The following is a 23532-nucleotide window of genomic DNA, read 5'->3' as shown; positions in this document are numbered from 1 at the left end:
TGTGATGGGAATAACAGTGAACCAACCTCATAAGATTAAAGGAGTTAATGCGCTTATAACGCACTTAGAACGGTGCCTATCACATAGAATGTGCTCAATAAATTCTAGCTTGTGTTGTCACCATCGTAGAGAACCATCTAGAAGACAGGTACCAGTAGTCAACTTCTACTTTTTTCTTTTTGGCCTGTCTCTATTTTCTGGACTTGGAAAATTAATATATATTTACTTGTGTGATTTTAAAACTTATTTTAGATAGATCCATACATCCATACTTAGATACATACATGTTTGTATATACTTAGATACGTACATGTGTGTAGAAACAGGATAGAATGACAAGCCAATCTCTTTTTTTTTAAAGAAAGAAGTAGTTCACAATTTCAGTCTCCAAGTAAAATAGACAGTGAGGTGCTGTCACACAACCAGGAACACATAAAGGAAGCTATATACCTGGAAAGGTTTATGTCACCTACCCATGACTGTGGAGCCAGAATCTGAGAGGCCTAGGTGGGTTTTACTACTTCAAGATAGAAATTAACCACCTTTGAAATGTTGATCCCAAACAAGCTATGGATCTCATCACAGGTGAAAAAAACGGACAAAAGGTCCCTGGAGAAAATTGTTCATAGCTTGTACTTTAGTGGCGCAGTGCTCACCGTCTTAAGTCTGGGAATTGAATTTGCCGTTCCAGTAAGAGATGGCACCGCTGATCTGTTTTATAAGCTCTGATGGTCTGGCTTTTCTTGTAGCCCTTGAATGGTTTCGAATCTAATGGGCCAGGCCTTCAGTACAAAGTTAGCTGGCGCCAGAAGGATGGTGATGACGAATGGACGTCTATGGTTGTGGCCGATGTATCCAAATACATTGTCTCGGGCACCCCGACCTTTGTCCCATACCTGATCAAAGTTCAGGCCCTGAACGACGCGGGCTTTGCTCCAGAGCCAGCTGTGGTCCTGGGACATTCTGGAGAAGACCGTAAGTGCCTGATGCTACTTCATTTCTATTTTTCCCCAGCAAAACAGACTTACCAAAGTGCAAGTCAAGGCCATGTCCAGAAGTGCTGAGATTGGGAGGGAGGATGGGAGGCAGCCATGGTTTTCGCTCAACATTTCGGCATCTAAACAGCCTGCTACATAGAAAATAGGTTCAGCGTGTTAAAAGTTATTACATTTTAAAAAGATATGTTGTTCTCACAAAGTCAAATGAACAGAGCTCAATAAAAAAACAAAACCATCTATTCTCCATCCTTGATAATACACAGAATCAGGCTGGGGCATGTTTCAAGCCAAAATTAGGAGATGGTGACATTTTCTGCATGAAATTCAAAATGACATTGATACATCTACCCCCCCTTTCTCATCTTTCCCTAGTCCCAATGGTGGCTCCCGGGAATGTGCACGTAAACGTGGTAAACAGCACCTTAGCCGAGGTGCACTGGGACCCGGTACCTCTGAAAAGTATCCGAGGACACCTGCAGGGCTATCGGGCAAGTGAAAGAGACCTTTCGTGTTCTTTTCTCAGAAACAGTCCGTCGGCCAATGCCAGAGGCCCTTTGCTTGGCCGGAGGAGGCCTTGAGAGTTCATCAGGTGTACTGCCTCAGGAAGCCTACCTCTGAAGCATCCGCGCTAGAGCTGGATCGAAATCTCACTGCACACAAAGGGAGAAAAAAATTCTTTCTCCATTTTTCCCACAGATAGTCTGCATTCTGCCAACTCAACAGTTACCGCATGCACGAAATGGGGACAACTAATGTTCAAAAAACTAGGATGTAATGAAATGCACCTAGCTTTAAAACCACGCTGACTGTGGTTTTAAAGGAACAAAACTATGTGTTGAACAAACAGAACTATCCAGAAAACAATGTAGACTTTTGTTTTAAATAGTTTATAGTTCAAGATCATAGAGTTCCAACTCAGTCATTCTTATAAACATCAGTTATCTGTGTTCTTGGGAAGCACAGAAAGACCGATTCATAGTTTTGATTGAGAGGTGGTCAAAGAACTTTCACACCTACCAAGGCAGTCAAGGCTTTGCTTGGTCAAACCCTGACCTCTAGAGGTCGGATTTTGCACTGCATCATGTTCAACTTTGGGTTTTTGGTTTTTCTTCCTCTAAGATTGCCAGATTCTGTATTTATGTTGATTTCTCTTGAAGGTGCCTTTAAACTCCTAAGATGACTTTAAGAGGACTTAGTAAACAATAGTTCTGGATTTCTATCCAAAGTTAATCAACACTTTATCTCTTCAAAATCTGTGTCTCCAATTTCATACCAAAAAATAAGTATTTTTAATTAAGTGATGCAGTTTGGCATAGTGAGAAAGCCCTAAACTTGAAGTGGAGGGTCTTCTTACCTCTTGATAGCCCCGGGGCGCTTCTGTACTGTAGGAATAGTAATAATTAAAGCTTCGTTGTGGTTTTTAGTATTAAACTAAATGATACATTGTACATGAAGTTGTATTAACTCTGGAAAAGTACATAAATATTGGGCAGTAATTTTTACCATTAGAATATTTTACACAAGTAAAGGACACTTAAATCCTTCTGTATGGGTCTCATGCTGTTTCATTTCTTTGGTTTATTTCACTTAGACTTCTCCAACAACATAGCATAACCGAGCTTCATCACAATTTCTTAATTTCCCTCATTACCTATGCCTTCTACTCACTTGCCTCAGAATCGATATCTGTCAGTTGTTCCACTGGTCTAAAATGTACCAAGGGAACTTTCTGGGGAAAAAAAATAATAATAAAACTTTAATTTTGTGAGCATGAGGATTCTGTTGGCTCCCTTGTCCATCCCTGACTTTTACTCTTGCTGTTTCAGATTTACTACTGGAAGGCACAGAGTTCATCAACCAGAAACAGACGCCATATTGAGAAAAAGATCCTCACCTTCCAGGGCAGCAAGACTCATGGCATGTTGCCTGGGCTGGAGCCCTTTAGCCACTACACACTGAATGTCCGCGTGGTCAATGGGAAAGGGGAGGGCCCAGCCAGCCCCGACAGGGTCTTCAATACCCCGGAAGGAGGTAGGGTAGGCGTGTCACTGAGATCCTAGCAGCGTGTGGTGCATCCTGAGAGACTTTGCGTGACTGATGGGCCCCCAAAGAAAGTATGTTCTGGAAGCCAAATGTGATCTTCCCACAGATGAACACAGCACACACAGAGCTTACAGAGTGTCAGCTCATCTAGGGCCTGAGGGTGTGGGGAAGGCTTCAGAGGATTCCCTAAAACCCCCTTTCACTTCACTTAAAATTTTTCTCCACAGTTAATCACACGGTCAAAAACCTTGCTAATTTTTTTTAAATTTTTAAAAATTTTTATACAACTTTTTGTTTTTTGGCTGAGCTGCATGGCTTGCAGAATCTTAGTTCCCCGACCAGGGATTGAACCTGGGCCCTGACAGTGAAAACACCAAGTCCTAACCATTGGACCACCAGGGAATTCCCTATTTTTATACAATTTTTAAATGTTACTTTCCATTTCCAGTTATTACAAAATATTGGTTATATTCCCCATGTAGTAAAATACATCCTTGAGCCTGTCTTTTTTTTTTTTACATCTTTATTGGAGTATAATTACTTTACAATGGTATGCCAGTTTCTGCTTTATAACAAAGTGAATCAGTTATATATATACATATGTTCCCATATCTCTTCCCTCTTGGTGTTTCCCTCTCTCCTGCCCTCCCTATCCCACCCCTCTAGTTTCATTAGGTCCCATTTGTTTATTTTTGTTTTTATTTCCATTTCTATCTAGTCTCATAGTGCTGTGGTCGGAAAAGATACTTGATACAATTTCAGTTTTCTTAAATTTACCAAGGCTTGATTTGTGACCCAAGAAAGATATGATCTATCCTGGAGAATGTTCCATGAGCACGTGAGAAAAATGTATATTCTGTTGTGTTTGGATGGGTCACGGCTCAGAATAAAAGGGAGAAAAAGTAGAAAGAAAGAAAGAGAGAGAGAGAAAGGGAGAAAGGAAGGAAGGAAGGAAGAAAGAAAAGAAAGAGGAAAGAGGATAAAATAAAGTAAGATAAAATAAAATAAAGTTATTAAAATAAAAAATAGGGCTTCCCTGGTGGCGCAGTGGTTGAGAGTCTGCCTGCCAATGCAGGGGACACGGGTTCGTGCCCCGGTCCAGGAAGATCCCACATGCCACGGAGCGGCTGGGCCCGTGAACCATGGCCGCTGAGCCTGCACGTCCAGAGCCTGTGCTCTGCAACGGGAGAGACCACGACAGTGAGAAGCCCGCGTACCGCAAAAAATAATAATAATTTTTATTATTATTAAGAAAAAACATTTTTTAAGGAAAAAAAGAAATGGACGGATAGAACCCTAGGACAAATGGTGAAAGCAAAGCTATACAGACAAAATCTCACAAAGAAGCATACACATACACACAAAAGGAGAAAAAGGGGAAAAAATCATAAATCTTGCTCTCAAAGTCCACCTCCTCAATTTGGGATGATTCGTTGTTTATTCATGTATTCCACAGATGCAGGGTACATCAAGTTGATTGTGGAGCTTTAATCCGCTGCTTCTGAGGCTGCTGGGAGAGATTTCCCTTTCTCTTCTTTGTTCGTACAGCTCCCGGGGTTCAGCTTTGCATTGGGCCCCGCCTCTGCGTGTAGGTCGCCGGAGGGCGTCTGTTCTTCACTCAGACAGGACGGGGTTAAAGGAGCTGCTGATTCGGGGGCTCCAGCTCACTCAGGCCGGGGGAGGGAGGGGCACGGAGTGCAGGGCGAGCCTGCGGCGGCAGAGGCCGGCGTGACGTTGCACGAGCCTGAGGCGTGCCGTTCGTTCTCCTGGGGAAGTTGTCCCTGGATCCCGGGACCCTGGCAATGGCGGGCTGCACAGGCTCCCTGGAAGGGGGATGTGGGTAGTGACCTGTGCTCGCACACAGGCTTCTTGGTGGCGGCAGCAGCAGCCTTAGCGTCTTATGCCGGTCTCTGGGGTCCGCGCTTTTAGCCGCGTCTCGCGCCCGTCTCTGGAGCTCCTTTAAACAGCGCTCTTAATCCCCACTCCTCGTGCACCAGGAAACAAAGAGGGAAGAAAAAGTCTCTTGCCTCTTTGGCAGGGCCAGACTTTTCCCCGGACTCCCTCCCGGCTAGCCGCGGCGCACTAATCCCCTGCAGGCTGTGTTCCCGCCGCCAACCCCAGTCCCCTCCCTGCGCTCCAACCGAAGCCCGGGCCTCAGCTCCCAGCCCCACCCGCCCGAGCAGACAAGCCTCTCAGGCTGGTGAGTGCAGGTTGGCACCGATCCTCTGTGCGGGAATCTGTCCGCTTTGCCCTCCGCACCCATGTTGCTGTGCTCTCCTTCGCGGCTCCAAAGCTTCCCCACTCCGCCATCCGCAGTCTCCGCCCGCGAAGGGGCTTCCTGCTGTGTGGAAGCCTTTCCTCTTTCCCGGCTCCTTCCCACTGGTGCCGGTCCCGTCCCTATCCTTTTGTCTCTGTTTATTCTTTTTTCTTTTGCCCTACCCAGGTACGTGGGGGGGTTTCTTGCCTTTTGGGAGGTCTGAGGTCTTCTGCCAGCATTCAGTAGGTGTTCAGTAGGAGTTGTTCCATGTGTAGATGTATTTCTGGTGTATCTGTGGGGAGGAAGGTGATCTCCGTGTCTTACTCTTCTGCCATCTTCCCGATTCCCCCTTGCGCCTGTCTTACCCCCAATAGTCTGTACCTCCCACTCCCTCCCACTGGTAACCATTAGTTCATTCTCTGCATTTGTGAATCTGCTTCTTTTATGTTGTATTCACTACTTCATTGTATTTTTTAGATTCCACATATAAGCGCTATCATACAGTATTTATCTTTCGCTGTCTGGCTTATTTTACTTAGCGTAATACTCTCCAAGTCTATCCATGTTGCTACAAATGGCAAAATTCCATTCTTTTTTATGGCTGAGTAGTATTCCATGGTGTGTGTGTGTGTGTGTGTGTGTGTGTGTGTGTATGTATATGTATATATATCTGTACCACAGCTTTTTTATCCATTCATCTGTCGATGGACACTTAGGTTGTAGAACTTTGCTAATTTGATGCTGACTTGGGTCATAAACTTTCTGACCTGAAGCAAGTTGTACAATTTCTCTAAACCTCAGTTACCTCAGCCAGAAAGCGTGAGAACTAGATGTGATCACCTAAGAAAAATATCTAGAAAGGAAAAGAATCCTCTAGGTTGTAGTTTACTTCTTTCTCAGTGCACCTTTACAGTTCATGCTAGCATGGAACTGAGTTAGAAGGTTGGCTGTCTTGACAGAATGTGTTGGGAAGGGAAGGGAAGAGTCATTGCAAGTGTGGGCCATGCAAGGGGAGGAAGAAGGGAGAACCAAACACAGCTGATGCAGGAGCGGGGGCTGGAGGGGTCGGGACACGGCCACCTGGGAGCCTAGTGGATGAGGAGAGGGCCATGTAGTAAGAAAGGCACCAGCATGGCCTTTGCTTATCTTGAATTTTGCCTCAAGCCAGTATTGAAAATGATCCAGATAGCTTCTGTGGATTGCTTAGGTCTTTTTTTTTTTTTTTTTTTTGGGTACGCGGGCCTCTCACTGTTGTGACCTCTCCCATTGCGGAGCACAGGCTCCGGACGCACAGGCCCAGCGGCCATGGCTCACGGGCCCAGCTGCTCCGCGGCATGTGGAATCTTCCTGGACCGGGGCATGAACCCGTGTCCCCTGCATCGGCAGGCGGACTCTCAACCACTGCGCCACCAGGGAAGCCCTGGTCTTTTTCTTTTAAATAAACATTTTGGTTACAATTTTATTTTAGAGGACAATTCTTTTTTTATTAAAGTATAGTTGCTGTACGATATTATGTAAGTTACAGGTGTACAGTCTTTTTTGTGACTGGGTAGTATTCCGTTGCAGATATGTACCATATCTTCTTTATCCATTCATCTATTGATGAACGCTTAGGTTGCTTCCATGCTTGGGCTATTGTAAATAATGCTGCTGTGAACGTTGGGGCGCATGTATCTTTTTGAATTAGTGTTTTTGTTTTTTCCGGATATATACCCAGGTGTGGTTAAAAGCAGGTCACAGACAAACCCTGTCCTTCCTCCTGGTTGAAGGGCTCATGGTGTTGGCAGCTACCCAACAGCCTCTGAGAATCGTCTGTGTCCACCTCCCATCTCATTACAATGGCTTGTCCTCAGCCTCGTTGCTCCTTGGAGGCTTAGGGCTCCTTCCACTAGAGGCTTTCGCTAGTGAGACCCTACACTGGCCCTTTCGATGGCTCAGGGGAAGGTGCCATAGAAAAGAGAACCAGGGGATTAAAGAACAGACAAGAGAAGAGTAGTCTGTCCAAAGACACAAAGGTAAGAAACAGCATGGCTCCTTCAGGGAACGGTAAGTCAGGCAGCCGAGAACGGTGAGAAAAGGGAGGAAGGTCAATTAGGGAGGACCAGAATGATGGATGGTCTTAAATGCTATGGATATTAACCCTCAAGCCAGAAGCTCTTAACCTGAGGATCGTAGTCTCTTCAGGTGTCAATGAATGGGCTTAAGGAGCTCCATGAACCCCCTAATATTATATACAAGGTGCATATATTTTTCTGGGGAGAGTTTGTGGCTGTCATCAGATTCTCAAAGGGGTGATTTGCAGAAGCTTAGAGCTATGGGCCAGGACTGTTCTAGGCAAAGACCACCGAGGGTCTGAAGGGAGGCAGTGGCAGAGAGGCGAGGAGGGAATGGATACAGTTGAGGTTAGCAGGGTGGGTGTGGCAGGATTTAGTGTCCCAGGAGATGGTGGAAATGAGACAGAGGGGGAAATTCAGCTCGACTGCCTGGTTTCTGGCTAGAGGGACAGGAGGGTTTAGGGAACATGGTAAGTTGGGTAGAGAAGGTCACGATTGTGAGGGAGGGCTACCATCATCCGTCATGCTCTGAGGAAGTGAACAAAAGACCAGGCATGTTTCCACTGGTAATTTGCCAGCCTCTGCCACGGACAACATGACACCCTGCACTCCTTCCCCAGAGCCAGGGGTGTGCCAGCACCCGGGCTGTTGTCCATCACTACGAGCTGCTGGGCATCTCTCAGCTCTCCGGATAAGAGCTCCTCTGCGCTTGGGGCGGGGGCTGGCTCAGGCCCAGAGCCCGGCAGGCAGGGTGTTCTGACTGTTTGGAGACACCTGATTTGTTGGAGAAAACAGTCTTTAATAGCCCAGAAAGAACATAGCTGCTTCTACTCAACGGTCTGGTTAGAATAGTTCCACTCATCCACTAGTTCGCTTTTATTAAGACCCCATTCACGAAACAAACAAGTAACATCTCTTATAAAACCACTGATTTGGGTCCATATAAAGGCAAAGCCCTTATGTATTTGGAGAGGATGGTTTTAATGAATCTAAACGGAAATGGTGAGGAAAAGCGCAACAGGTTTCTATTAACGTATTTTCAGCTGAATCAGGAACAAAAATGAGTTACAGAGGACAAGAATCTTGGGGAGTTCCCCGGCAGTCCAGTGGTTAGGGCTCCACACTTCTGCAGGGGGCACGGGTTCGAACCCGGGTCAGGGATCTAAGATCCCGCATGCCGTCTGGTGCAGCCAAAAGAAAAAATCTTGATGAGTTGTGTGGACCTGGTGAAATATGTCGCTTTAATACAGTTTGAAACATTCAGAAACCTTTGTGTTGACTGTATGTCTCATTTGAAGTCCCCAGCGCTCCATCCTCTTTGAAGATTGTTAATCCAACGCTAGATTCTCTCACTTTGGAATGGGAGCCACCAAGCCACCCGAATGGCGTTTTGACAGAGTACACCTTAAAATATCAGCCAAGTAAGTTACGGGGAGAAGGAAACGGAAATATGGTTTACGAAGGAAAAAGACTGTTATCTTAAAATACAAACGGGATATTTCTTTACAGATGTAGAATATATACATATACCTTCAAGTGTCATTCTAGAAGGAACTTCAAATCATACTTTTTAAAGAAAAGTGACATGTGCTTTTGAAAATTAAATAACGTGTAGAATAACACAGACCTTGAGCACGGGGTTTAGGTGCGTGCTGTCATTATGTATGTAGGCGTCATGTATCGTATAACCAGCAAATGGTAGGAAGAGGGGTTTCTTTGGCACAAGGCCTCTGAAGATGAGATTTAGGGTTATTTAACAACCCATGACTCCACCTGCAAAAACAAAGACATGAGAAATGCTATTGTGATTCAACCAGAAAATTCTCCCAGCTTAGAAGCCCATGGAAAATGTATTTCCCCTTGTTACACCATATTATAGGATTTTTTTTTATGGTTTATCCCATAGTTGATTTTTTAATATTTAAAACATATGCAAAAACAAAATTAAATATCTACGTGTATATATATTTACATATATACATACATATATTAATGTATGTATTTGTATTAGAATCGCAGTGTGGACCTTGAGATTATCTTTTTAAAAAAGTTTTATTGGAGTATAGTTGATTTATAATGCTGTGTTAGTTTCAGGTGTACAGAAAAGTGAATCAGTTATACATATACATATATCCACTCTCTTTTTAGATTCTTTTCCCATGTGGGCCATTACAGAGTGTTGAATAATGTTCCCTGTGCTATACAGTAGGCCCTTATTAGTTATCTATTTTATACGTAATAGTGTGTGTATGTCAATCCCAGTCCCCCAATTATAGGACTATGTAAGGTTATCAATTATGTCGGACAATGAGTGAGTAGGATTACAAAAGTCAGTGTAGTCCAGGTTTAACATTTTTGGTTGACACATTTATTTACGATAGTATTCCTACAGCAATGAATGGGGAATGTCCTGTTCTTTTTTTTAATGGAGGTAACATTGGTTTATAAAATTATGAAAGTTTCATGTGTACAACACTGTATTTTGACTTCCATATACACTACAGCGTGCCTACCACTAAATGTTTAGTTTCCATCCAGTTGACCCCTTTACCCATTTCAACCTCCCCCCATTCCCCTTCCCTTCTGGTGACCATTGTTCCGTCCTCTGTATCAGTGTGTTTGTTTTCGTTTGGTTTGTTCATTTATTTTATTACTTTATTTTGTTTATATTCTTATTGATAGTTAACAGCACCCATGAATTAGGCCCTCTGGTGGATTTGAAAATTCCTGCCAACAAGACCCGCTGGACTTTAAAAAATTTAAATTTCAGCACTCGGTATAAATTTTATTTCTATGCACAAACAGCAGCAGGATCAGGAAATCAAATAACAGAGGAAGCAATAACAACTGTGGATGAAGGTAAGATGGGTATGTATAAAATCCATATAACTAGACATATCATGAGACAAAAATCTTTAAGTTTATGCTTTTTCTTTCCTTCTTACCATGGAAGTATCCATGTTACCGAATTAATACAAACACTTATTTGTAACCTCTCCTTCTGATACATATATATAAGCAGCTATTTAATTCATACTGGAATAATGATTTGATGTTTGTTTTTTAAGTCCCTATGAAATTTTTAAACTTATATTAAAATATTGAGGTGAGAGTGGGAAATTACAGTATTTTGCCACACTTAAATTCAAAGTTCACGGCAATGTTTTTTCCTATCTACAGCTTTACATATATACACACACATATGTGTAATACACACACGCACACACAGACATGCATACCTATACACAAATAAATATATGTAACTGTGGTTCTGATCTTGATTCACCAGAAAATAATTTGCTAGTCTACATACTGATTTAGGTTTTCTAGCAAGGAAATCAAAACTGTTATCAAATAAAGCATTTACTTTGTGTTTGAGCATGGGACTTCATAGTTTGCTATGCCATCTGGTACAGAAAGCAAAAGAGCCCCATTAAAGTGTTTAGAAAAAGAATGAACACTTCCTTGAATACTTTTAAAAATGATTTTGAAAAACTTGAGATTCGATGAAAATGATCAAAAGCATTGTAAAAGATTTTGCATGTCTCTAAATTGTAGAATTGCTTAAGGATCGTTTATTTGATTATCTTCCATAGCATAAGAAATTGACATTTTTACCCCAAAATTGGTTTGAAACCTCCTAAGCCTTCTTACATAATAGGCAAGTATGAATAAAGCACTTTAAGTAATGTGGGGATTTGATTACTGGTAAGTTTGGGAACAAAAACGTACCTTTGTCCCCTGTACCTGATGTGGTACACTCCATTCTTCTTGCATGCTTTAGCATTTTAAGAAGTGTTTTTATGTAGCTTTACATGCTAACTATATAGTGTCCTATTTCTGTTTCCCTTCATGAAAGCTGGTATTCTCCCACCTGATGTAGGTGCAGGCAAAGGTAAAATCATTCAACTGCATGACTTTCTACATGTGTGAAATTTGCCATGTTAACTGTGGGGAAGTGCAGCATGGGTTAAAAGAGAAAATATTTAAAATACGCTTTGAAGCACCAAAAGGAAGATGAGATCCTGCAAGATCTTGACTTTAAAATTCATGTCTAGTCCTTTTTACAAGGAGAAAGCCACGCATTGAATTCACCTTTTCTCAAGACTTATCCCAGGTCCAAATCCTAATCTTGGCTTTTAATGCTATGACCGTGGCTAGACCAGACAGGACCCAAACTGTACCTTTGCCACAGACCCTCATGATGGCCATGCCGTCTGTGAAGGGTTCAGAAATGTTAGTCCTGTGATAAAAACAGCCAGTCAGAAATCAGACCCACCGAGCTTCCTGTTCTAATCTGATTTACCTGTACTCCTCCTAGACACAGTGCACACGTTGCTGGCATCACACTACACTGTCCACCTGGAATTTCAGCTTAGCCGCACTCCAGCTGCCCTGGGACTGAAAGCCTCCCCAGTGGGATCCCCTCTGACCAAGTGTTCAGGCAGCCCGCATGCTCTACTCAGCTGTGTCAGTCCATTTCTGTCTTCGCCAGACTGCTTAAGTCTCCTCCTGGGGAAGAGCCGACAGTCACAGTGAATTACTCTTATTCTCCTTTATTGCTCACAGCTCTCTGGATGAGGAAGATTGCTTGGGAGAATGGTGCTGGAATGAAGTGTAGTATTTCTTCCACCCAGAGATCCCCCAGTCTTTGACTCTTGGCTATTGGTAGATTTGTCAGCTTTTTAGGGAGCAGTGGAGGCCGCCCTGCCTCACATGGCACTGTTCTCATATAGAGCACCCCTGGCCAGGGATTTTCTTGGGCTTTGTACAAATTGGAATGAAGAATTGGAAAGTCGACCAAAAGAAATAAGTGCTTTGCCCTAAGTTGTTCAAACCTTGGGAGCTTAGGCCTGGTCATATCTTCTCTTTTCGTACAAATCTTATATTCGGAGTCTTGGTAAATTTTAAAATGTGGATCAGGTAGATTTGGGAATGATTGAATAAGAACTGTAACCGTTTTCAATCATCTTAATAATGTTTTATAGGTGTTTTTACCCTTGAAAGAACAAAGTTGTAAACATTCAAAATGTTCGCAAGATCGTGGAAGGATGGAACCTCTCTTTTATAAGTGTGCTTCTTTCTGGGGATGATTAGATATCCATTAAAATCGGTGGTGGTTTTACAATAACTTACTGCTAGGTTCCCCTTAGACCCTTTCATGGAAGCGTTCCAGAGAAAGCGTGGCCTCTTTCCCTGCGCAGTGGCCGTGTCACTGGGGCTCAGCCTAGAGGCAGTAGCCGATTTCTTGAGCTGCATCGGGGCGGTTTGTGTTTTCCGTTGACTTGTCATACTGGAAGAGGACGTGCATGCCCCTGGGAAAAAACATCACCCGCTGATTTTAACGAATTCAGACTAACTAAAAGAAATGTCAGTTAATATAGTTGAGGTTTTACCGTTTGATGTTACTAAATTGAATTGTGAATTACTTCTGATTATAGAGACAAGCAAAAAGAGAGTCTCCGAAGGTTCTTAAAGCCCCCAGTGTTGAAATCTGGTGGGACTCAGATAAAAAGAGAAATGGTGTTTCAATTTTTTTTTTAAAGTTAAATCTAACCTTCTTTTCTATATTGTTTCATTTCATAGTGCATCAGTAAGTAAACATTACTTACATAAAATGATAATATTTTACCATGATGAGACTTTAAACTGCTTGGGAATAATTTGTTTCCCTGGTTTCCCTTCCTTAAAAATATTTCTTTTTTCAATCTAGGAATGAATTCTGTCCTCTTCTCTGTTTTCCTTCTTCGTGTAGCGTTTAGGGACTCTCTGGGAGACAAGAAAGATAAAAGTTCTCCACAATTCTTCCCAATTTTAGTATTTTTAATATACCTTTTATATATGTTTTTTTAAATCTTTTATATTTTAATTTGAAGCAACGTGAAAGAGAATAAGTAAGAGATGAACCATTGAGAGAAAAGAGGTGTGATATCCTTGGCTATAGAAGCATCAGCCTCTAGGGATTTTCATTCACTTCTGAAGAGAGGAAAAGAGATAGCTTGGAGTTTACATTTTTAAATTTTCTTACAGATTTTAAGAGAGGTGAATGAAACCCAAGTTTCCAAATATACAATTACATTGTGTACATTTTGTATACAATTACAAAATGATTATCTAAACCGTGAAGTAGAAGCCGGGAGAGTCCAGTTAGCTGTTTTATGCCAGGCTAACCCTTTTCCTTACCGTTATCCTCAGTTTGAGCGTGGAAATAGGTACTCGAAATCTTCAGGAGTCACTTCCTTTGGTCTGTGTCTTTGTTTGGTCAAAACTCTCAATATCGGTGTAAGAAACAGTAGATGTTTGGCTTCTTTTGTTCAATTTCTTTGTCCCTTTAAATAACTTCAGGGTCTGGGGTTCTAGGAAACAGACCTGTGAAGGCATCTTTAGAAATGAACTGAAAACACGCAGATAATGGATTTGACTTACGGTCCCAGTATTGCTGATGGATGGACACTGCTTTATCTGTGGATTATTATCTGCTTTCTCACCTTGGGACCAGTCATCAGGACACTTTTGTGAGGTGACTAGTTGGGGCACAGGAATAGGGAGAAACTAACTGGAAAGTCAGGAACTGAACCTGGCTCTTGACCTAATTAGCAGCCGACTGTGGTCGAACAGGACAGAGCAGAGGAGGGCACTGAGGCGCTGGTGACGAATCCTCTCTGTGGTCAGACTCTCACTGCATCATTGTACCAGAGCCCACTGCACAGCTACCCCTTAGGTCAAGAAACAAGGCCAGTGAGTAAAACTCAAGTTTAAAGTTCACAACTTTATTTGGCCTGAACCAAACCAAACCAAACAAACAAACAAAACAAAAATCTCCAACTATATAGGTTCAGTCAATCAACAGCTCGTGTCTATCCGGCCCATAAAAGCCATCAGCCTTTTTAAGGCACTGTGTGTTGGCACAGTAAGGCAGACTCTGCCTTTGATGTGCTTACAGTCTGGCAGGTAAGACAACACATAAAAAAAGAGTGAAAAGAGATGGAATTTGAACAAAATGTTACATGAGCTTAGAGGAGTGAGCCGTTTATTTTGCCAAACAGGATCAGGAAAAGCTTCCCAAAGAAAGTAATATAGAACTTGAAGGACGGATAGAGTTTTGGCAGATGAGTCAGGGGGGTGGGGTGTATAAATTCTTAGGAGAGGGAATAAGCCAAGGCATGGGGTTTAAAAATCCACAGGATGTTTGGGTTATATCCAGCGGTCCACCTGCGGGCAGAGGTAAGCCATCCACGTTTGAAACAGGGAAGTGACAGGATCAGAGATGTAGTTTTGGAAGCTAAAACGTAGGTAACCACACTGGTGGGCTGTACAAAGAAAGACTTAGAGTAGGAAGAGAGATTAGATACAGATTTAAGAAAGCCTAGAGGAGAAATGACACTAGCACATCCAAGGAAACATTGCCTGGCATGTCATAGGTGCTCAATGAGTTCAGTAAGTGCACGAGTGGGTATTAAAAGCAAGGAGGGTTAGAATTCTCCATGATAAAAGGGGCCAAACCACATAACCTTAGGAAATTGCGCTGTCTTCTCTGGGTGTCTTTAAAAATAAGCTGATTGCTCTTCTGTTGGAAGGTATGGTTCTGCCTTGAACATCTTCCATAATTACCCCAAGACTAAATTCCTCAGTTTCATGATTCCAAAAATGTTTAAAGAAAAGTAATGTTTTGCCTGGGTTCTTTGCCACTAATGTTTTACACACATGTTCATTAGTACTGTTGTAAATACGTCTCTGTTGATTGATCATATTCCTATCATTATTCCTTTAAGAGGAGAACCTCAGACAACTGAAGTCAGTTAGGAATGTGATTAGCTACGTCTTCTTGGTTTTTTTGTTTGTTTTGGTTTTTGTTTTTGCGGTACGCGGGCCTATCACTCTTGTGGCCTTTCCCGTTGCGGAGCACAGGCTCCGGATGCGCAGGCTCAGTGGCCATGGCCCACGGGCCCAGCCGCTCCGCAGCATGTGGGATCCTCCCGGACCGGGGCACGAACCCATGTCCCCTGCATCGGCAGGCGGACTTTCAACCACTGAGCCACAGGGAAGCCCCATTTTTTTTTTTTTGCAGCTTCCCTTCCAGTGTGCCCTAACTATCCACCTTCTCCAGAGTAGGTGCTCCTCACATGGGGTCCCTGAGCTCCCTAGAGGCAGATTCTTAAAGAAATGTGTGACTCAAAATAAGTCAGAAGCTGGTATTCTAAGGAGCATCTTTTTCTCACCCAACACAAATTCCTTAAAGACCTGCACTGAGATGATAAATAGCATGGAAAGGCAGCCACTAGTATGGGGTTTTACCTTGCAGTCTCCCATGTTCTGTGCCCTCTGCCCCCGGCATTGTTTGGCAGCTCCCCTGGCGCCGTACGTCAGCAAATGGAGACTCTGATGTTCCCTGTGACTGTCTCTCATGGGCAACAGTTGACACTGTTCAGGACCCACATCACAGAACTCATACATTTTAATTCAACGGAACTCATTATTTCTGATTACTAATTTATTTCCTAATGCTGTGGTTTAAGAAATGAAAACCCTTTCTGTACTGAAAGTGAAGTAAGAGGGAACCCTGAATTTCAACAGTCAGTTCTAATTTCATTTCACTGGAACAATTTCAGAGTACTTATTTTACATGTTGTGTGTGTACGGTTTTGCAGTTTGATTGTCTGTCTGTCTGTTTTATTTTTCTATTGTATATTTATTTCAAGGAGTAAACCCCAGGATCAGCAGACTTACTACTGCCACTGCTGAGACCTCAGCCAATGTCAGTTGGGAATATGAGGGACCAGAGCATGTGAACGTTTCTGTTGAATATGTTGTAGCTGGCAGTAAGAAATGACTTTGTTACCCGGTTTTCAATTTGGGGGCTGCATTTGAGGAGATTGAGAACATTTTCAGGATGTACTGTGGATCATCTTGAAAAATAACCTGACCCAAATAAATGGATCAGATGTGTCTGGAAAAATCAGAGCGAACCATCAACCTATATATTTTATACGTAACTAGGAATCTCTTTGGTTCATGTTATTAAATACAAGGGACATAGTAAGTTCCATTGCATATGTTATTTTCAGGTTGTGGTACCTAAAACTGTTCTTTACCCACGACTCGTAAACAAGAGTAATAATGAATAATTATATTCCAGTGTTTAATGGATTCCCAAGTCAGGCGCTCTACTACATCCTCGCCACATCTACTAGGAGATGGTGCAGCTTTAGTTTTCAGCAGTTCATGAGAACCCAGTGCCCCCTCCTTAATGAAGTGTGCTCTGCACGTAATGAGCTGGGTGGCCAGTGAATGTTTGTGACAAAATATTGAATATAGTCCAACTTTCTGTTTAGGCCTTTATCATGCAAATAAATATTAAAAAAAACAAAAAAACTATGGGTTTAGAAAAACCAATACTTGGGAAAGGTTGAATCTATAACTTGGATAAATTTTAAGGTATTTAAGTTTACCGAAAGATTCATCTTGTGAACCTTAAAAAACAATCCTTTCCATAGTTCGATCCAGCTATTTAATGTATAACAGTTCTTTTTAGAAATATCATTAGAGAAACTCAATAATTTCACAAGGCAAGGTTCAGATCAAGAAGCTTCCTTTGTATCAAAAAGATTTAACTCAATGGGAGTACATGCAATTAAAATGCAATCTGATATCCAGTCGATTTTTCTTTGAGGACGTTTTCATGTAGTCCTTCATTTTCACTGATTTATTTGACATGACTCAACGTATAATCATCGAAAATGATAAACTGAAGCACCCTAGATTTTGTCTTTAGCTTTTAAAGTGTATTTTCCTTTCTGGAAGCATTAAGTCACTTCTGTTCCCTTAAAATATTCAAATGTGTTGTTTTGCAATATTTCCATAGGCAAAGAAGAATGGAGGAAAGAAACTGTAACTGGTTCTCGGAGCTTCTTTGGGTTATAGGGTCTAATGCCAGGAACAGCATACCAAATTCAAGTTGGTGCTGACGGGGACTCTGGCTTTGTAGGTTCAGAGGGTATGTTTGAGACAGGCCCAGGTGAGGCACACACCACGCCCGTTCTGGCTCCCAGTCAGAGGTGAAGCCACCCACCGCTCCAGCTGGAGGCGGGAGTGCTGGTGGAGCTGTGTTTTGGGTAGGGATGTCAACTGTGCGGCCCAGTTGGGTGGGGAGTTGGGTTCTTAATTGTCTTTGGCTCTTTATATCAAATGAATTCCAGAATTGAGGACGTCATCTTCTAATCACACGATTGCCAAAACCATTACAAAAGCAGAGGGAAATACGCTTCTTAACCTACATGATTTGGGTGATTCAATTTTTCACATCATTTACATGTCTAAACTTTCCCTCAGAGTTAGGACGGAATTTTTGAAACGCTTTAGAGCTGAAATAACTCATTGATAAAGTCACAATTTTTTTTATGCCAGAATGGACTGTAATCCAGCAGAACCCTGCAGTTTGGGTTAGACAACTGATGCAAAGAACGTTAAACTGGTATAGAGCAAGAAATTGTTCAATGCGTGTATTTCATTATCGTACCATATTTGACTGCCTGTATATATTTTAGTTATGTGAACATTATCACAATACACAAGGACATTACAGTCTCTAAAATAAAGAAAAAAGTTTCTAAAATAAAGAAAAATGTTCTTGTAAGATGCAAGAGTATTCCTATTTACTCATAAGATGGAAAACAATCCACACTTGCTTCAATTTTAAGAAGGGTTGTGTAGTGTGTGTCCATTTTGTGATTCATAAAACCATGTTATCTTCAGTCACTTCATGCATTCTTGGGGGCATGTTGAATTTCCTGTAGAACCTTTAGGCAAAAATGTATTTTTTTGTGTCTTTCCTTACCCAAGCATTATGATTTTTAATATCATTTCTTCTAATTTAGAAAAGATACAAACATGAGTGGTTTTTTAAAACAGAAAGAAACCAAAGGTAATAGTCAATAACTTATTAAATAAAGGTAATATTAAAATACCTTATAAAAATATTCATGTGCTAAAATGATGCTTAAGGAAAAAAATTTTTTTCCTTTTTTTTTGATTTTCATATCCACTTGCGTACAGAGGTCTAGGAAAATACTGTTTTAAACTTAAAAGAGGAATATCCATTCACAGCTAGTGTGATGAGGTGTTTGTTATTATCGAGAGATTTTAATTTCAAAATACTAAAAACTCAAGTAGATATTCTGCCCATATTTACAGCTAGAATGCTAATAATAACAGCCCTAGCATTTATTCAGAGCTAATCTGTACTAGGTGAATGGTTTTCTTGGCTTTTCTCATTTGGTCCTTACAACAATCCTTTGAAGGAGACAGTGTTGTTACCCACTCACACCTCACGTCAACGACCAGTAATGAGAGGTAGAGGGCCTACCCTGTCACCCAGCTAGAACGCAGAGAGCTCAGCCTTTCGACACTGAGGAGAGGCTCTCACTACACCCCCTGTTCAGGGCCACAGAGGCCCACATCCCAAGGGGAACAGGTTGTCTCAAAAATGACCACTCTGTTCAGCACTTGGGTTATCTTCCCAGCACCCTTCATGGCCCCAGTGTACTCCCCACCTTGCAGATCTAGCTAGAATTGGATTCCACCCACAAAATCAAGTTGTGGCATATTTTTTTGGTCCTCTTCTAGCACAGAGGGCAAACCCTTTAGAAAAACATTTTGTCTTCCGTGTTACTATACCTAAAGTAACAGCTGCAGCTGGCAAGTTCAAGATGAACAACCATCATGGGTGGGCCATTCTTGTGTGCCAGCGAAGGAGAAATAGGACGAGGCCACAACCACTTCTTGTCACCTTTGACTTGAGAGAATAAATATCCATTAAACCCTAGTGACTTTAGTTAACATATTACCTCCAGGAGCAAGTACTGTTAATCCAACTTCCTTGTGCTTCCGGTTTCCATGTCTGTCCTGTAAGGATGAACTCCAGGGCGACAGTACTGTCTTCTGCTGCTCTCGCTTTTCGCTCCTCCAGCTGGGTTTTGAGGTGTGAATGCCAGTACTTGGCGTGGAAACATACCATCCTGGCTGATTTTTTAACTCTGCGTGAATGAGCTCCTTCTCTCTCTGAGTTCTGTGTATTTCAGGAACCTAGACTGGACTTTCATCTGTGCTTATTTTATGAATCTTCTTAGCATGACACCGTCTCTGCCTTTGACAGTCTGGATTTTTAAGGTCTATTTCTTAATTTCTTTTCCTATGGCACACACTGGAAAACAAAGAAGACTAGAGGCGGTGTCCTGGTGTCGTGCTTCTCACCCACACTTTTGTTAAGACCCCACCTCCTCTTCTTGCTTTCTCCCCTCCTTCCCTCAATCATTGTGTCTCTTCTCTCCTTTCACAAAAGATTTAGAGCAGATTTGCTTTCACTGGGCCCAACAGTTGGGGTGTTTTTTTTAGTGGATTGTGTTTTTTTGGTCAACTGCCTCCAAATTTTGGCCAAGGTCATTGTTTTCCCTTTCTAAACATTTCTAACTACTTTAACAGGACACTTTTATACATAATGGGTTCTTCAAAATAACCATTTATCTCACTCTTTTTCTTCCATGTTTTTAAATTTTTTTTTTAGTTTTTATTTTATATTGGGGTATAGTTGTTTAACAATGTTGTGCTAGTTTCAGGTGTACAGCAAAGTGATTCAATTATACATATATTCATTCTTTTTTAGATTCTTTTCCCATTTAGGTTATCCCAGAATATTGAGCGGAGTTCCCTGTGCTATACAGTAGGCCCTTGTTGGTTATCTATTTTAAATATAGTAGTGGGTGTATGTCAATCCCAATCTCCCAATTTATCCCTCTCCCCACCTTTCCCCTTCGGTAACCTGAACTTTGTTTTCTAAGTCTGTGAGTCTGTTGTCTTCTGTGTTCTGTTATTCTGAGTACTCAAGGACGTTTTCCTCAGAGACCTACTCCCACACCGCACAGGTTAAACATGAGACAACGAGCAATGTGATGGAGGAGATTGTTGTTAAGACTAACTTCTAGGAAACAAAATCAATTTCATGCCCCTGGCTGCTTTTCTCTTTTCGGATTCTTTATATTTGTCTATTTGTTTAATGTGTTGCTCTGTGGCTTATTCAAGTAATACATGAATTAATTTTACTGTAAAATTTTTTTTTTTTTTTTTTTTTGCGGTACACGGGCCTCTTACTGCTGTGGCCTCTCCCGTTGCGGAGCACAGTCTCCGGACGCGCAGGCTCAGCGGCCATGGCTCACGGGCCCAGCCGCTCCGCGGCATGTGGGATCTTCCCGGACCGGGGCACGAACCCGTGTCCTCTGCATCGGCAGGCGGACCCCCAACCACTGAGCCACGAGGGAAGCCCTGTAAAAGTTTTAAATAAAGGGATAATCATCTGTCACTTTCCTACCCAATCCTACTGTATTACCCACCCATCGAAACTCAGATTCAAGAAGAGAAAGCCTCACGGGCTTCATTACGTATGTGTGTGTGTGTGAGATGCACAGTGGTGGCCATGACTTGGGTTTGTATATGTATCTCTAGTTAAGATGATTTTGGAATGTCCTGGGAACACTTGGAGCCTCTTATAGTCATTCTGGGCTTCAGATCCCTTTTCATATGGATGGGAAATCAATAGAAGCTATTTTCACTTACATAATTTTTGTATCATATCAACTTCCGGTGCGTGTGTGTGTGTGTATGTATATGTGTGTGACCATGCATACACGTGCACCTCTTAACATACTGTGTCTGCCCAGTCTTAAATAAATGGGATAGTGACATATTTGAAACTTTTTTCTTTAGACATAGGGGCAAAAATTCAAAGTCAACTTGGATGTTCCTTTATCAGCTGTCAAGAAACATTTCTACTTTGTGCATAGTTGCATAGCTGCAGACTGCCAGCCGGCAGTTCAATTTTGACAGTTACCATGTCTATAAAGACAGTGTCTATGCTAATACTTGAGGATCTTATTGCCATTTGCCCTTAGCAGTTGCATTCAATTAGATGAAAAATGTAAATGTAGATACTATTTATTAAAGGGCTGTAAATCATTAAGCATATTAAAAACAAGGACTCTGTAGCTTCAATCAAATGCTCCATAGACTTAACACCAGTTGATTTTTGGTTCAGTTTCAAAGAAAATGTACATATCAGAGACCACGTGTGAATTGACAGAACTGTGTTGCCAAAGAGTGTGTACTGATGGACTTTTAAAATATTTCAAAGGTAGAAAGTCCCTACAACATTTTATTCTCTGTAAAGACTTCTGCAGAGTTGATGCCTGGACATCAGTGCATTATAGCAGTAGCGCATAATGGCTGGTACCATGTTCTTTGGAGTCTGCAGTCTTGGGTGAAGCTCCAACTCTCAGGCAAGGTCTTCACCTGTTCTGAGCATGGGTTTATTCCTCATGCCTACCTCACAGGATTTTTGTGAAGACTGAATGAGATTTTGCCCTCATCACAGTGCCTAGTATAAGTTTCAAAATGCTAGCTCTCGTTATCGTTGTTTTCATCTTCATCCCGTTGATGGTTATGGTACGTGTATGGTAGGGGAGCCCTGCCCATCCTCATGTTTCAGTTGTAGCGAATGATGATACAACTCAAAACCCCGATAACCAATGAGACACAAGGGGCTATTGGGGAAAGGCTACTGGCAATTTGATTTATGTTCCAGAGAATGTATTTCCACTTCTAATTTTATTTCTTCAACACACATCCACATATTTTTCACATTTCTCTTCACACTTGATTTTAAGCATTTCATTTTTCTCCCTATCCTTTGGGTGGAGAAAAAAGGCAAAATGCAATGAGGTGCTATTTTTGCAGCATAGAGCAGAAACTGGGATAGGTGTCGCCATGCTTCTTTCTGCATCCAGCAATCACATACATCTAACCCAACCATGTTAAATGGATTCAGAAGAAATTGAATCAAAAAAGAATGATATAGGCATTCTTCTGAATTAAAAAAAAAGAAAACCTTTTACCTTGATTATGGTCAAAAGAGAAAAAAATCAAGACCTTTTTAAAAAAGATTCATACCAGTGTTTTCAACAAATTCTCATGGGCTTGTCTGAATAGCCATTGATGCTGCACTTTGTCCCATTTGATTGACACTTTTGAATAATGCTGGTAATGCTAATTATTCTGTGTTTTTCTTAGGAGATTTGCATACTATGATTGGTTGAATAAGGGGCTTCACATTATTTGACTCAAAACAGAATAGAGGAAGACTTAAAGTACATGTATACATGTGAATGAGTATTTTCTTTCTAAACTGGCCACTTATTCCGATAATGATACCACTGATCAAGATATATCTCAGAGTCTTTTGATTGGATTCTGAACGATATTGAATATTGCTTACTGATCCTTTGAGGGTAAATAGGATTTTTCAGAAATTTCCCCAGATCTTTCAGAACCAACTCTTATAAATGAGATGAAAAACAAATCTAAGTAATATTTTGGGTGCAAGTCGAGACGTTATAGAAAATAATAAGGTTGGTTATCTTATGTGGACAGGTTTCATGTGTGGAAAGTTTCCTTTTTAAACAGAAGGTTTCCAACACATTTGGAAAAGTTGCAGCATCATTGCAATGATATTTTAGCCTCCCAGAGTGGTTCCTTTGAAAGAAAAATACTCAATTAGATGTATACATTCTGTTCTGTTTAAAATGGTTTTCTATTCTTATCATTGTACTTAATGTACAATTTATCCCAAAAACAATAATTTAAATTGGTTTGGGACTGTGTTTCTGTTGAAAATATACAGTGAAAATAACTATGAAAACAGTGCTCAGCAGAGTTTGTTAGCATTGAATGGTGTTAGCAGTCGGATTTCTCTATTTGAATTGTTTTAATTATTGAAGATTTTTCAGAGTTAAGTATTTATGTAACTCCTGATTGATAACTGACAGATTCCAAGGCGGGGCCACATGTAAAATATAGAAAAGCTTATGTACTATGGCAGGTTTTTTTTTTACTACAAGTGACTACAACAATTATCACCGCTCCCTTAACCCATTCACACTGACGCCATTGATTTGTTTTCCAGCGATGGCAAGCCGGCAGGTGGATATAGCGACCCAGGGCTGGTTCATTGGTCTAATGTGTGCTGTCGCTCTCCTGATCTTAATTTTGCTGATTGTTTGCTTCATCAGAAGAAACAAAGGTGGTAAATATCCAGGTAAGAAAGAAAGACTGAAATTGCCGTATAATGCTGTATGAT

At 41.5% G+C, this 23532-nt stretch overlaps 1 protein-coding gene across 4 annotated transcripts in view; it reads left to right on the top strand.

Moving 5' to 3' along the window:
- NRCAM (neuronal cell adhesion molecule) overlaps positions 1-23532 on the top strand; it is an 88893-nt gene that overhangs the window by 51672 nt on the left and 13689 nt on the right. For 2 of the 4 annotated variants that reach the window (XM_024742259.1, XM_024742257.1), the window contains 7 exons: positions 750-975; positions 1371-1486; positions 2825-3029; positions 8651-8773; positions 10035-10211; positions 11212-11247; positions 23359-23490. In XM_024742259.1, the coding sequence (XP_024598027.1) occupies positions 750-975; positions 1371-1486; positions 2825-3029; positions 8651-8773; positions 10035-10211; positions 11212-11247; positions 23359-23490 (1015 nt within the window). The remainder of the gene's footprint in view (positions 1-749; positions 976-1370; positions 1487-2824; positions 3030-8650; positions 8774-10034; positions 10212-11211; positions 11248-23358; positions 23491-23532) is intronic. The other 2 variants (XM_024742256.1, XM_024742258.1) reach the window with 1 other exon arrangement.

Source organism: Neophocaena asiaeorientalis, unplaced genomic scaffold (genome assembly GCF_003031525.2).
Source record: "Neophocaena asiaeorientalis asiaeorientalis breed wild unplaced genomic scaffold, Neophocaena_asiaeorientalis_V1.1 scaffold373, whole genome shotgun sequence".
NCBI lineage: Eukaryota > Metazoa > Chordata > Mammalia > Artiodactyla > Phocoenidae > Neophocaena > Neophocaena asiaeorientalis.
Note: the sequence above shows the minus strand (reverse complement) of the source record. Positions and strands in the feature narration are given on the sequence as shown.